Genomic DNA, 13,898 nt, shown 5'->3' on the forward strand with positions numbered 1-13,898 from the left:
CCACCTCACGACATCTTTGGCTGGCTTGTGTTCCCCACCTCCAGGGCGCACCCACCCCGTCTCAAGGAGACAGCCTTGGGAGGCCGAGCAGTGAGGGAAGGCTGAGGTCCTGGGCACAGACCCTGCGTCTCCCCACCACCCAGCCTGCTTTCCTGGCCCATGTGCAGTACCCTCACCCCCGCCCCAGTCATCCCATCCCGACGTCGACCCGAGCCCAGCCTCCTCTGGAGGCCCCTGCGCATTCCAGCTAGCTCCCGCTCTGACTCCCCAGCTTCAGCAGCACGGGACCAGGCCTCACAGTGCTGGCTCCTGGAGGAGAGGTTCCACCCATGCTGGATCACAAGGCTGGTCCCACCTCCCCAGGGATGCTCATGCAGAGGGAGGCCACTCAGCAGGCAGACACACCCCAGACATGGGCTCTCCCTTAGGTTAAGACTGACGGACCTCAGGCCTGTTCAGAGAGCAGCTAAAGGGGCTAGAGGCCCCCAAGAAACATTTCCCATTTTCCCTATGGAGTCTGTACAGTGTACCCCGTGTAGACTGTGTTAAGTCAGCCTCAGGAGCGTGTCTGCCAACATAATGAGCATGTTATTCTGTGTATGTGTGTGTGTGTGCATGTGTGTGTGTGTGTGTGTGTGAGAGAGAGAGAGAGAGGAGAGAGAGAGAACATGTCTGTGTGTGCGAGCATGAGAGGAGTGTACTCAGTGGATGGGAGTGAGGTTAGCCCCCCCAACCCCCTCCCCCCCCCCCCCCCCGCCCCCGTACCTTAGACCTGAGGAGGTGAGGCGAGCAGGGGTTGAGTGCCATCTAGTGGCCATGAGCTGCACTATAGGCCACCCACCCCTTTACCTCTTCTCTCTCCCCACTAGGGGCCTCTGCAACACAGAAGCAAAACTGATCCCAGATCCTTCTCTGGGGCTCCAACCCCACTTGCTCACCACCCCTACCCCCCCACCACAGTCCTGCAGAGACAGACAGAGACTCTGCCCTCCTGAATCTCCCTTCTCAAATCCAGGGAAAGAGCATGGGAGGGGAGTCAGGCAGGCGGGGCTCACATCTCAAGCTTGGCAGATTAGTTAAGCTCCCTGAACCTCAAGCTGCTTGGCTACAGAATGAGATATGGTATCCCCAGAATCATAGTAAGGTTTTATGTAAAATGGAACCATTAAGTTGGTCGGGCTGGGCAGCCACGAGAAGGCATGGGGCCAAGCCTAGTGTTCTCAGATCTAGTGAGAGCGGCCCCGGGAGAGCAGCACAGAGACCCCTCCTCCTAGCTGTCCCCCCACTTCTCCAGCCGCCCCGCCCCCAGCCGCCCGAACAGCTGCCCCGCCCATCCTCCCGCGAGCTCACCTCCTGCTGGAGGCGCCACCCCGCACCTGGCTGCAGGTAAGAGTGGCACTGAGCGGCCATCCAGGGCGGTTCATGGGACCACGTGGACCCACCTTCCAGGCCACCTCCCAGGCCTCCCTCTGCCCTCACCTCCATCCAATTGGTCACCAGGTTCTGCCATTCCAACATGTCTTGAATTCCTCTTTCCCTCGATCCGGGCTAGGGCACGGAGCATTAGCTCTAGAAGGACCCCTGCCCCATCTCAGTCCTGCAGTCCTTTCTCTGCTTCCCAGCAGGATCTTTCTAAAATCCGGGTCCAAGTCACTCTTCTACTGAAAACTTTCCCTGGCTCCGCACAGCCCCCGAAGTAAAACCAAACTTCCCAGCCTGGCATTCAAGGCCCTCCCTGGTCTGGCCATATCTTCCCTCTGTCTCTTCATTCCCTGTGTGTCTTTGTATGAGCAGTTCCTTCTACCAGGAGCGCCTGTCCCCTTTTTGCCCACAGGAAAACACTACCTGCTCACCTTTCAGACCTCGCTGCCTTTCCTCTGGGGTTATTTTACGATCCTGCCTGGAGCCCCATGGCCACGAGTCCCATGGAGTTGTCATGTCCTGTAACCATATCTCCCTGGCCAGGCTGCTAGACCTTCCAGACCAGGGACAAGGACAGTTAGCTCTGGGCCTCAGCACAGGGTCCTGCATGCATGAGGAAATATTTGTGAATTGTTCACTCAGTTGGGTGGCAAGGAGGGATGTGTCACAGCATGGGCCTCAAATGGGATTAAATGTCCTCAAGGGAGGGTTGAGCTGGGGACAGACAACAGATGCAGGAAGGGGGAGCGGAGTCCCTGCAGTGTGCACACAGGGGACTTGTGCTTTCCCTTTGTCCAAAAGCTGGTAGAAGAGGGACACGTACACACATTCAAGGTTGGGGGTGGGGTGGATCCCAGGCAGAGAAGCACCTGTGCCAACCCGCACTGATGCTGGGCTCAGCTGCATGTCGTTAGAATAGCCAGCCCCGGTCAGCCGGGGGCCCTGTTGTGCACTGGCCTGCCCCTGCCTGGGGGCCCATTGGTCAGCCTGGGTCCTGTGCTGCGAGAGGACAGGGACAGCCTGGGGGCCCAAAGCAGAGGCTGGGCAGGGGAGGGGGCTGGACCCCAAGCTCCTAAGGGAAGGCTAGGTGTCCAAAACCATTAAGCCCAGAAGAGCAGGTACCAAACCGTGAGAAACCAATAGGCTCTGTGGTCCCAAAGGCTGGCACCTGGGGCACTGCTGGTGGTCATAGGATAGCCCTAACCATCTCCTCCCAGCCCTCCTTTCCTCTTTCTCCTAGGAAAGGAAATCCCAGTGTTCAGCACTTCACATAGCAAGCTTTGCTGATCTGGAAGAGATGAACAGGAGAGGAAACGGGGGTGGGGGGGGAGGGTGTAGGCAAGAGAAGGGCAGGGTTTAGAGATTTTACCTGTCAGAGCCTCCTTATGGTCCAGTCTGGCATCTGCCTCTCTGTCTGTGCAGAGGCAAACACTCTCACAACCAGAAAAGCAGGGAACTAAATCGACACAACTCGGGCTGCATCTGGTGTAGAATCAGACTCAGGGGTACTTCTTCGGCAGGACTTATGGGGACACAGATAGGAAAAGCCAGGAGGGGTTTCAGAGGCTTAGGCCCTGGCTATATGGGCACTCATGACCTGTAGGCCAGCAGACAGAGGGTTTAGGAGGAGCTTTAGGCTGCCTCCACCAGGCAGCCTCCTTGATTGCTTCAGCCCCTCAGTTCTTTCTTTCCAGTCCACAATCTCTGCCAGCCAACATGTCCTCTCACTGCTCCATGGCCAGGCCTCCTCAGGATGGCGGCATCCACCTCTAAGACCCTACAGTCTGGTAGAGGACTGGTCCAGGGGTACTCTGACAGGTCTGTGACTCTCCTAGAAGAGGAGCTAGGCGCAAGGGGTGGGGGTTCCGGTAGCCAAGGAGTTCTAAAGAGCATTTGCTGGCCCCAATTCTGTTTCCCCCATCTCCGTGCACAATATCTGGAAATAGCCCCATGGGAGAGGGTTGGTAGAAAGAAATAGATTTATTCTCATGTACAAAGCGGTCAGCCCACGGGACCATATACAACAGTTGCACAGAATCCTAGAAAAACGCATCTCTCTAAAGGCAACTCAGAATAGGTAAGGCAGGTGGCCCCCCTCCCCCCACCCCACAACACATACAGAACAACACAGAGAAGGGAGAAGCCAGCAGCCGGGCTGACCCAAGAGGCCCGGCCCTATGGGGGTCTTCCAAGCCCCAGGGCATGGGTAGATATGGCCTTGAAGAAGACAGGAGCCCTGCTAGGGCTGAGGCAGCCCTCTCTGGCTGCAGGGATGGGGAAGGGACTTGGGCTAAGAGGGGGGACACTCAGGGGGCCCCTGAAGGTCTCAGGGTTGGCTCTCTGCCCTAGGGTGGCAGGGACATTCCATGGCTTCTCCTGGGACTCCACAGAGCCAACGGGACTTTGATCTAAAAGGGGTCTTAGAAAATGGATTGTCTCACTCTCTTGTCTCACCCAAATAGGGGGAGTCACTTGCCCAGGGTCACACAGCCAGGAGGAAGCATTATTGACTCAACTGGAGCCTGTCTTCCAGCCCCAGGATCCTTCTGCCCACCATTCCCATCCTGCTTTCTTCCTGAGCCCCCTCTGCCCAGAGCACTGAGCTGGCCCTCTGGCAGCTTCTGTGTGGGGCCCAGGCAGCTTCCCAGGTTCCAGTGCCCACCATAAGTATAGGGGCGATCCTAAGGGGCACCTTCGGCCTCATGGCTATTTCTAGTCATCCAGCAGAGCTAATGACTGTTTCTAAGAGCCACTCTCTGCTCACTGAGACGTCCCACATCCTCCTTGCAGGAGGACCCTGGAAGAGGGAAGAGGGCCAGATCTGGTGGAGCAGGAACGTGGCCCGGGAGAAACCATCCAGGCTGCCTCAGAAAAAAGCGTGGCTGTGGAGGACTTGCCAAGATGTGGTCAGGGGCGCAGGGCAGGGCCCACTGCTCCTCAGTCACCCCTGTGCTCTCGGAGGACAAATGACAAAGTCTTGGTGAGGCTGGAAGTCTTGCTTCCATTATACAGACAAGAAAGCTGAGGCCCGGGAAGGTCGGTGCTTGCCCAGGGTGGCACGGTAAGTCCTGGATTAGAACCTAGGACCTGTGGTCCAGTGGAGGGCTGTGAGGAGGAGGCCTGGGCAGGGAAGGGTCCCGGGGAGGGGCTCATTCAGCATCAAGGCTGCAACAGCCATTGACGGGAGCCCCAGTGCCATCCAGCTCAGGCACCTCGTACTCCTCGTCCAGGAAGTCCAGCGAGTTGTTGCTCGGGAGGCCGCGGATGGTGAACTTGTGAGACACCTTGGTCCAGTGCTCACGGTTAGAGGCCACGCGTTCGTACAGCTCTGCTGCTTTGGGGAACAGGTCCTGCAGCAGCCTGGGGGTGCAAGGGTGCAGGGGTAGGGCCAGAAGTCAGGCTGTGAGCGGCACGGGAGATTCCGGCTACACTGCAGGTAGGACTTGCACCCGAGTGTGAGGCATAGGACTGGACACTCAAGGAGAGCATGAAGTGAAGGCCCCATTTATGGACCAGGGGGAGACGGCTGGGCCCAGAGGGAGCTGGGCAGGCCAGCCCAGCACCTGTGTCTGCCGCAACCAGCCCCATCCCCCCAGTAGGCCCCCCGAGTTCTCTCACTTGTAGATGGGCATTGCGATGTGCTCCATAAAGCTGATCTGCAGCTCGGGGATATAGGCCTTCTCCCGGTCCATCATCTCCATCGGCCTGTTGCCCATGGCCTTCTCCTGCAGGTACAAGTTGTCAGGCCTGGCCCCTTCACCCTCCATCAGGCACCAGGATGAAACTAACCCAGCCCTTCCCAGCCCCAGGCCAGGGACCCTCCCCGCAACCTGGACGGCCAAGGTCACTCCCCACGTACCAAGTCTCCCTGGGAGAAGAACTCTTTGTAGATCAGCTCCTGAAACGTCAACACTCTCGTCACAGTCTGTGCATGGGATCCATCCACCCGAGCTCCTCTACAGCTCATTCCCAAGATGGCAAACTGAGGCATCCCTCAGCCCCACCTCAGGCCCAGTTTGGCCGGGGGATTGCCCCAGATGGGAAGGAGTGGCTGGGTTCCGGCCCCGCTTCCGCCAGCCACTGACATGCTGTGTGACACCCGGTGAGTCCATGCCCCTCTCTGAATCTCCCCATCTGTCGCCCTGACGTGGTCTAGGTTTCTGTCTCCCCAGAACTGAGCCAGGCTGAGCTCGGCCCAGAGAGGGTGTTTGGGCTGCAGGAGCCACACAGAACTGGGCAGGCTGTGAAGCCTGCACCTCCTTGGGGAGGGGAAGCACTCACTGCGATCTTCCTGGTAGTCTTCCAGCCCTTGGTCTGGTCAGAGAGGTCACAGGAGGTCATAAGGAGGCAGAGGAGGAGGCTATGGTGCTGCTTGTTGGTTAGGTCATAACCCACTGTTGGGGAGAGGATGGGGTCAAGGACCCAGTCCCCTCTCTCTGAGGGCAAGGCCCCCAGGGCCCACCCCACGTGCGTGTGTGGTCCAAGAAATCCAGCACCCTGGATGGGAGCCAGAGGGCTGGTGCTGGATCTGCCTGGGTCTGATGGCTCCATGCTGGAGGGGGTGGGTCTAAACCCCTGGGGCTGCTCTCTGGGCACATCACCCTCTTGGTGCTCCTTCCCCAACCCTGAGGCCTGGGGTTAAAAGCAGGCACCTTCAGCCATCTTCTGGAGGTCTTTGAAGATGCGGAGGTGATGGGCCAGGTCGGTGGCCAAGATGATGTCCCGCATCAGGTCCAGCATACGCTGATAGTCCTGGGCCAGGGTGAGGGGAGGGGGTTATGTCAAGACCTCCTGCCAGACACCCCCACCCACTCCCTCGGCTCCTTCTCCTGCCTCAGGCCAGCTCTGGGCTCCCACTCCCTTCCCCCCACCCCTGGACCCGTCACCTTCCGGGAGAAGTGGTCGAAGATGTTGCAACCGTGGGTGTTGAGGATGGCGATGGCCTGAGCAAAGTGGTGTCTCTGGGGGGGGGCGGAGAGGAAAGATGGAGGCCCAGCGGGGATAGGGGACGCTGCTCACCGCTGACCCCAAGAGAGGGAGCAGACCTGGTACAGCCCCAGCCCCTCAAGGTGAGCAGAGCAGGCAGACACAGGGAGTCTGGGGACCTGGTTCCCTTTCTAGGCTCTGTTTTGGCTCTCTGTGGGACCCTGGGCAAGTCCCTGCAGGCCCTGAGCCTCAGATCCCTCAGCTGTCACAGGGAGGGACACAACCAGGCAAGCTCTGAGAGCCTCTCAAACTGGAATCATTCTGAAATGATCCCTCAGAATCCTAGACACTAATTCATGCAGCAAACATTTGTTTGCTGACAAAGAAAGGCAGTGATGAGGTGAGGGCAAGGCCCCTGTCTCCAGATGCCGATGGGCTGTCACTAGGAGGAGCAGGTTTAGCCCAGGGCACAGAGGGCAGAAGCAGGGCTGCCAGGCAGCCTCCTGGGAGGGAGTGAGCCCCTCATCTCCCGGGGGCATGCAAACAGGGGCAGTCTCCAGAGGGGTGTTATGGGGGGCAGCGTGGGGCAAGGTGACCTTGCAAGTTTGGCTTCTACTCTGTGCCAAGCCCCGTGCCAAGTGCAGGGAATTCAGAGATGTCTCAGATTTTGTCCTGCTCCAAGGAGCTTCTATCTGGGGTTGGACAGACCCAATCCAAACAACCTAAGGCAAAATTGGGTGTGATGGGCAGAGCAATCCTAGGCCTGGTGGGGTGGGGGTTGCACAGGGCATTCCCAGATAGGCAAAGAGAAACATGCTAAATACAAGTCCTCCCTGTGCAGACCCGGGCTCAGGCAAAACCTGCAGGCTGACTCACACCCCCATCCACACCGGCACTGCTCCAAGCCCATCCAGCAAAAGGAGCCAGACGTGTCCTGGGGGGCTGGCTACAGCCCTCGGGGCCTGTCTGGAGAGCAGGGCTTGGGAAAGGGAGGAGGTGGGTCACAGTAACTATGTAAGTCACCAGCCTTAAGAGGATGATGGGTACAGGGCTACTGGGTGGAATGGTGGTACCTCCATGACGGAGCCTTCAGAGCTGTAGAGCGCAGCCAGCACCGATTTCTGGAAAAGTTCAGGAAATCCCCATCACCCCTCCCATCCCAATGTAAGTGCCTGCCATAGCAGGCTAGGCATTGCCCTGTCCTCCCTGCCCCTCGCCACTCTCCCGTCTTGGAACCCATGCAAAGCCTCGGCGAGCCTCCTCCCAGCTCTAAACCAGCTCCTGGTCTCACCAGGTCCCACCTCTCCTCAGGCTGGAGGGATGAGATTCCCAGATGCCCCCAGGAAGGTGCCCACTACGAGGAGGGCAGAGTCTCACCGAGGCCACCTGGAAGGAGTTGTTTGTGCCTCTGTGGTCCAGGTCGTGACACATGCAGGAAATAAACAAGGCGAAGATCTCGATGTCCCTGGTTGTGAGGCAGACGGGAGAGGGAGATCAGCCCCCTCCCACACATCCAGAGGAAGAATGGCTGCACGAGATGTCCAGGAGCCACCAGACAGGAGCTCAGGACACCTGGGTCCCTTTCCTGGGAAGCAGCCCTGGTTTGGAGTTTGACAGGCTCACTACTCCAGGGGTATGGGACTGTGAGCAAGTCCCACCCAGAAAATGGGGCTATGCAACTTTCCTCACGAGACTGTTAAGAGGGTTCCAGGAGGCGATGCATGTCGGGGGCCTGCCACACTGGAGGTGCCTCCCTATCCCAAAGAAGGGGACCCTAGCAGCTGCCAGACTGGGCGGCCAGTGCAACCACTCACTCGAGGTAGTTGGAGAGCTCCAGATTCTTGTAGAGCAGGTAGCAGAAGTGGGAGACAGAAAAGGCATGCATCCAGTTGTGGTAGGGGGGATCCCGGTAGCCCTTCTTCACCATCAAGCAGAACCTGGGAGGAGGAGAGAGGGCAGCAGAGGGGCCTCAGGCTCTCCTCCTCCAGGAAGCCCTTCAGGCTCTACCTTGCCCCATTCCTTTCCTTTACTTGTGGTCCAGGAGTCCAGGAATTGCCTCTCACTCAGGGATCTGCCCCACTCCCACAGACCGGGCCACTCCCAGTCACCCACAGAGACCCCTTTCCGGAGTGCTGGGGCAATGGATGTGAGAATGGAGGACAGAGGGAAGCAAAGCCCAGGGCTGCCTGCACGTGGAGGGGAGGGCTGGGGTGCGCACCGGGCCAGAGTTGGGCAGTCGATTTTGTAGTTGTTGATGAAATTCATGTCCTGCAGCATGCTCAGAATGGCCTGGAGAGAGCAGAAGGGAGGGATCAGAGGGACTGTCAGTTTCAAAATGGGTCCCCTGCCTTGGCCCTTCTTGAAGCCTCCAAAATTTTGGAATCTTAGAACTTTAGATCTAAACCAGAGAACCATAAAAAAACAAAACCCAAAACCTAGAGAACCATGAAATGGTAGAGCCAAGCGTTCTCAGTGCCATGAACTTTCAGAAACGGGATCTAAGTAAGGACTCTTGAAACCTAGCTCACACAAAATCTTAGAAACCCAGGGAGGAGGTACCAACCCTGAGGCCACACGCCCCGGGCACTGTTGGCTCTGGAGCAGCCCTTGGTGATCATCCAGTCCAGCCCCGAGCCCTGGGCGGGCCGTGGGGCCCATGCTGGCAGACCACACGCCCACTCCATCCCTGAGGGAGGCTCTCCAGCCTTTGGTGATGACTGTCTTGCCAGGAAGTTCCTATCCACATCTAACTTAAACCTCTGGCTCTTGCAATCAAATGGGGGAGGGCCAGCTCACCATGGAAGTGTCATCCTCGGGCAGAGAGCGAGGGGTGTAGGTGAAACTGGCAAAGTTGGAGTCAATGGCGGCCACAGGCTGGATTCCGTCATGGAGGAGTTTGGTGTATTCATCATCAGAGACCTAGAAGGAACCAACCAGGGTGTTAGAAGATGGCCTCCATCTCTATCCAGTGTCCTCACCCCCAAAATCCCACAGTGGGAGGGGGGACCCCCACCCAGAATGCACCCTCACTGGGCAAGAGATCACTGTTGTCCAACCCACATACTGTGCCTGCTTGCCTGTGAGAGCCCCCGTCTGTAACAGCCTATCCTTAGCAAAGACAGAGGATAGCCCTTCATGAGCCCCTCCAAACAACGTCAGCCTTTCACAGACACTTAACTCGAGGGTTCCTTCTTTCAGGGGGGACCTCCCAGAGTCTAACCTCAATCCTTCCGACCACAGCTTCGACTCTACCCACAAAGTCTGGGACCCTTTGATTTGGACACAGGTGAGAGGAAAATGACCACCATGCACTCAGAACTAAAGCCCAGGACCGTTTTTCTGAAACAGAGTCTGGGAATGAGACAGAGTATCAGCAGACTGCGGAGGACTGCAGGACCACTGTACGTAGGGGAGCTGGGGGAAGGGCCCTGAGCGAGCTTCCTAGCCTTCAGGAATTCTCAAGGTGGGAGTTCTCCCCGGATGTGGGGAGTTCTTCCCTGGGCTGGGTCCTGCTGCCAGCCTTGGGGCTGAAGCAGAAACTGCTTGGGAGAGGCTGCCTTGAAGGAGAGCAGGAGAACAGGAGGCGAGGCATTGTTCTGGGTCTATCTTCTTATCTTCAAGAGAGGGCAATCAGAAAACCCAGGCTGGTCCTGGGCCCCCGAGGAATTGGGAGGCAGGGAAGCAACGGGTGGGCTCCGGGGGACCCTGGGACCCTGAGAAGGACAGAAGCTCCGTGCAGGCCTCACCTTCATGTGGTACATCATCATCTCGTTGGCTAGGTGGCTGCGATACTGGGCTTCATTCACTTTCTTGTATAGGAGGGACTGGGGAGAGAGGGGAAAATGGGGCTCAAGCAAGATGCCTGTGAAATCCCAGGATGCCCAGGAAGGGGACCAAGGGGTCAGATAGAACCCCCCTTCCTGTCCCATGCTGTCCCTAGTCCGAGCCTTCAAGCTCCAGCCCAGACTAGGGAGCCCCCTCCAATTTTCACCCAGACCTCCCTCCCCTTGCTCCTCTTCCTCCCCAGGTCCTCTTGGCATTTGACCTGGCACTTTGAACCCCCTCCTGAGCCTGCGCCAGTCTTTAGTCATGGAGCTTCCGTCCCATAGCAGGGAAAGAGAAGCAAGGAAGTGGGAGAGCCTCAGGAACCTAACGGTTGGTTTCCACAAGTCAGAGCTGCCAATTCTGGACAATGAGACCCAACGTTTCCCAAAAAGAAGCTAACCAGGGGCTTGGGTTGAGGTTGCTTTGGGAAGAGGGTGGGCAGTAATGACAACTGGCGCTTTCCCTGATGCTAGGAGGCTAATGGGACAAGATAGAAATAGTATCCCCAATTTTCAGATGGGAAACTGAGGCCAGAGGTGACCAGTAGGTTCGGCAGCAGGAACAGGGCTCTGAGTTATGGACCCATCTGAACAGAGTCAATGTGGAGAGGAGAACAGAGAGTCCTGCGCCGGCTCCACCCCTGTCCCCACTCACATGGGCTATGCTGATGCCACAGTAGATGGAGAAGGCTGTCGCCAAGTCCTCGTCGAACTTGCTGAACCATGGTCCGTTAATCTTGTTCACCAGTTCGGCCACGCCAATGACCTCTGGGGACCGGAGAGGGGCTAGGACCGGCTGGTGGATGTGTCTGGCGGCGTCTGCCCTCCCAGGGTGTCCTCAAGGGACGTCCTGGCCAGGGTCATCCCGGAGGCCTTTCTGCTCCCGGACGCTAAGGCGCCAGGGCGGGGGAAAGGTCGCCGACCCTCCGCTCGGCTCCGCCCCATCCTGCTCAGACCCCGCCCCCGGCCCGGCCCGGCCCGGCCCGCCCCCCTTCCCGGAGCCTCCCGGAGCCCGCACCCTGGTTCTCGTTCTTGATGGGGAAGCAGAGGATGTTGCGCGTGCGGAAGCCAGTGCTGTCGTCCACGCCGCGGTAGAAAAGCGGGTGCGCGTACGCGTCCGGGATGTTCAGGATCTGGCCGGTGGTTGCCACGTGGCCCGCAATGCCCTGGTCAGCCGGGATGCGGATCTCGTAGCTCTGCCAGGGCGGTGATGGAGTAGGGAGGAAGTCAGCGGCGGCCACAGAGCGGACCATCGACTGTCCCGCCTGCTGCCCGTGCCCCGGACTACGGCCACACACACGCCCTCCGCGCGTCCGTGCCTCACCTCGTCATCCACCACACCCCCGTCGAACACCTTGGCCACCAGCTCATTCTGATCCAGCAGGAACACGGAGCAGCTGTGGGGAGACAGCCTTGGTCCACAGGGCCCTGACACTCCTCTCCGACCACCCCCACGTCTCAGGACTTAGGGCAAAGCCCAGATTTCTGAAGGCTGGAAGGAGTGCTCCGTTATGAGACGCTCCGGAGCGCGGGCTGACTCCAGACATTAATTCATCCCAGTGATTCCCCCCCCCCCCTTGTAGCGCCTACTGTGTGCCAGGGACTGTGTTAGGACCCACTGGGGACCCACGGACAGAAAAGCGGGCCCCGCCTCTGCTGTCATTGGACGTTACTAGTGAGGGACACAGGCATGAAATAAAGGATCACACAAAACATGACAGGGTCCCTCAAGAAGGCAGTGGAGGGGGAAATAGAGGGAAAAGGAAAAAGGGGGCGAGGACTGAGAACTGGGGCCTCTCTCGTGCCACCCTGAGGTAGATTCGCTTACATCTCAGCATTGCTGAGGTTTCTGGCCTCTGTGATGATCTCCTGGAGCAGGACAGAGACATCATCTGTGGGTGGGAGAAGCGCGGAGGGCAGTGATGAGACCAGGCTAGAGTGCTCAGACCAAGCCCTCTCTCCTCTGCTCCCCAAAACGCCCGCCCCCTCTCCCACCCCACAGCCAGGCACGGAGGAGGACAGTTCACTCACCCAGGTGAGTGAAGAGGTTCTTTGCCACTTGGAGAAGAGCCTGGAATGGGGAGAATGAAGACCATAGGGGTTGGTGTTGCAGAGGCGTCACCCTCTCCAGCCCTCTGCCTCCAACTGCTCCAGGGTCTTCTCATTCCTCCTCTAGGGCTCTCTGATCAGGCCGGGGACTGGCAGGGTCTAATTACATCATTTGGCTACCAAGTGAAGGGTGGGAAGTAGAGCCCCGGTGAAGGAGCACAGTAATCTTGAGCCCCAGATGCTCCTTCACCTCGGGCTCCCGCGGCCCAGACGTTGCTGTAGTACCCAAGTTGAACACTAGAGGACGATCGCACACAGTGCCTGCAGCCCGCGGCGCTGGCCTGAGGAACCACTGACCTCCCGCTTTCAGGAGCCTGTAGGGCACTAGGTAGCTAACTTCCGGCCATCAGTCCAGAAAGACAGGGCCTCTGCCCTTATGGGTGACGCTCTGGGGCTGATAGCCGGGTGACTCCGTCTCCAAGGGAGGCTCAGAGTAGGTGACTCACCTGGCATTCACACTTGAGCTTTTGCTCCTTCTGGAAGGCCAGGGTGCTGGTGAGCACCGTGCTCGTGTAGTGGAAGCAGTGCTGGATCACGCATTCATCCTGGTCCGTGAACCTGGGGCAGGTGGCAGGGGTCACCGGAGAGGCAGTGGACAGCACACTTGCCTTCCTGTTTCTCCCTGTTTCCATTTCCCCGGGAAGTCGACTCAGAGACGCATCAGCTAACCAGCACTCCCCTCTGCCGGGGCTGCTCGCAGACTGGGGGCTTTCTGAGGGGAAGGCTCTAATCCCCCTCGGACCAAAATGTGTTTTCCTCCTTGAACTATTGTTTCTTGAAGCCAGAGCTATGTCCCCTTCCACTGACTACGGATTTATCCAGACTGAGCCTAGGTCTCCTCCCTCAGACTAGAGACTTGCCCGGGCCAGAGCTAGGTATTGTCCTCCCCAGAGGCCACCAGCCTCGGGGAGGGGCAGTGGTACTACCCTGTCTTGTCCAGCTCCTGCCACTGGCCTACTCTTCCCAACTCTGCAGGCCGGGATTTGGTGCTGCCGTAAATCCTAACATGGTTGTGAGGAGGAGCCATCTTACTCACAGAGCCAGATCTCATCTGACAAGATAGCCCCCAGACCTTCTCTCAGCCCCCAGATCTCCATGCCTAGGCTTCTCCCCATTTTATGGCTGGTCTCAGCGTTCCCCGGCCAGGGTACCCCCCCACTCATGCTGGCTGCCCGAGGCTTTGGGTCTAGATCCCTACCCCCACCACCCTGTGTCATCTCCCCAGCTTCCCTAGTGTGGCATGTGAGGCCCCAGTCTGGTCCCATTCACCTCTGTCGCCTCATCTATGGGTGTCTCTCATACTAAGCCAGACTGAGATCCTCATCATTCTGAGAAAACCTCAGGCTCTTTCACACCTTCACACTTTCCCCACACTGTTCACTCTGCCTAGAATACCTTTCCCACCCTCCACCCTCTTGGCCCTGAAAATAAACTTCAAGTCTCGAAGGCAGGGACCATGACTGTGTCACCCAGTGCAGAGCTGGTGCCAGAGAGATAGATGGGAGGTGTTTGCTAAGCGTTTTAACTCTACGTCTGCCCTGGCCACCAGCCCCCTCACGCTCCCAGCTCAGGGGACCCTGGAGTCCCTGTTCTCTGGGCTCCAGGCAGCTTGTCTGC

The 13,898-nt window shown here is 58.3% G+C and overlaps 1 protein-coding gene across 3 annotated transcripts in view; it reads right to left on the minus strand.

Moving 5' to 3' along the window:
* Window positions 1-3,413: 3,413 nt before the first annotated feature.
* PDE2A (phosphodiesterase 2A) overlaps window positions 3,414-13,898 on the minus strand; it is a 92,019-nt gene continuing 81,534 nt past the window's right edge. For all 3 annotated transcript variants that reach the window (XM_028115937.2, XM_088018052.1, XM_088018053.1), the window contains 18 exons: window positions 12,728-12,839; window positions 12,204-12,243; window positions 12,001-12,064; window positions 11,497-11,569; window positions 11,191-11,368; window positions 10,828-10,940; window positions 10,095-10,172; window positions 9,145-9,267; window positions 8,567-8,637; window positions 8,163-8,285; window positions 7,726-7,813; window positions 7,422-7,469; window positions 6,309-6,383; window positions 6,075-6,174; window positions 5,704-5,816; window positions 5,282-5,320; window positions 5,041-5,147; window positions 3,414-4,782 (listed from right to left, as the gene is read on the minus strand). In XM_028115937.2, the coding sequence (XP_027971738.2) occupies window positions 4,572-4,782; window positions 5,041-5,147; window positions 5,282-5,320; window positions 5,704-5,816; window positions 6,075-6,174; window positions 6,309-6,383; window positions 7,422-7,469; window positions 7,726-7,813; window positions 8,163-8,285; window positions 8,567-8,637; window positions 9,145-9,267; window positions 10,095-10,172; window positions 10,828-10,940; window positions 11,191-11,368; window positions 11,497-11,569; window positions 12,001-12,064; window positions 12,204-12,243; window positions 12,728-12,839 (1,756 nt within the window). In that variant the 3' untranslated portion in view covers window positions 3,414-4,571. The remainder of the gene's footprint in view (window positions 4,783-5,040; window positions 5,148-5,281; window positions 5,321-5,703; window positions 5,817-6,074; window positions 6,175-6,308; window positions 6,384-7,421; window positions 7,470-7,725; window positions 7,814-8,162; window positions 8,286-8,566; window positions 8,638-9,144; window positions 9,268-10,094; window positions 10,173-10,827; window positions 10,941-11,190; window positions 11,369-11,496; window positions 11,570-12,000; window positions 12,065-12,203; window positions 12,244-12,727; window positions 12,840-13,898) is intronic.

The sequence above is a fragment of the Eumetopias jubatus genome, unplaced genomic scaffold, assembly GCF_037043125.1.
Source record: "Eumetopias jubatus isolate StellerSeaLion01/CBP00866 unplaced genomic scaffold, mEumJub1_p1.0 scaffold_13, whole genome shotgun sequence".
In the NCBI taxonomy this organism is placed as follows: Eukaryota; Metazoa; Chordata; class Mammalia; order Carnivora; family Otariidae; genus Eumetopias; species Eumetopias jubatus.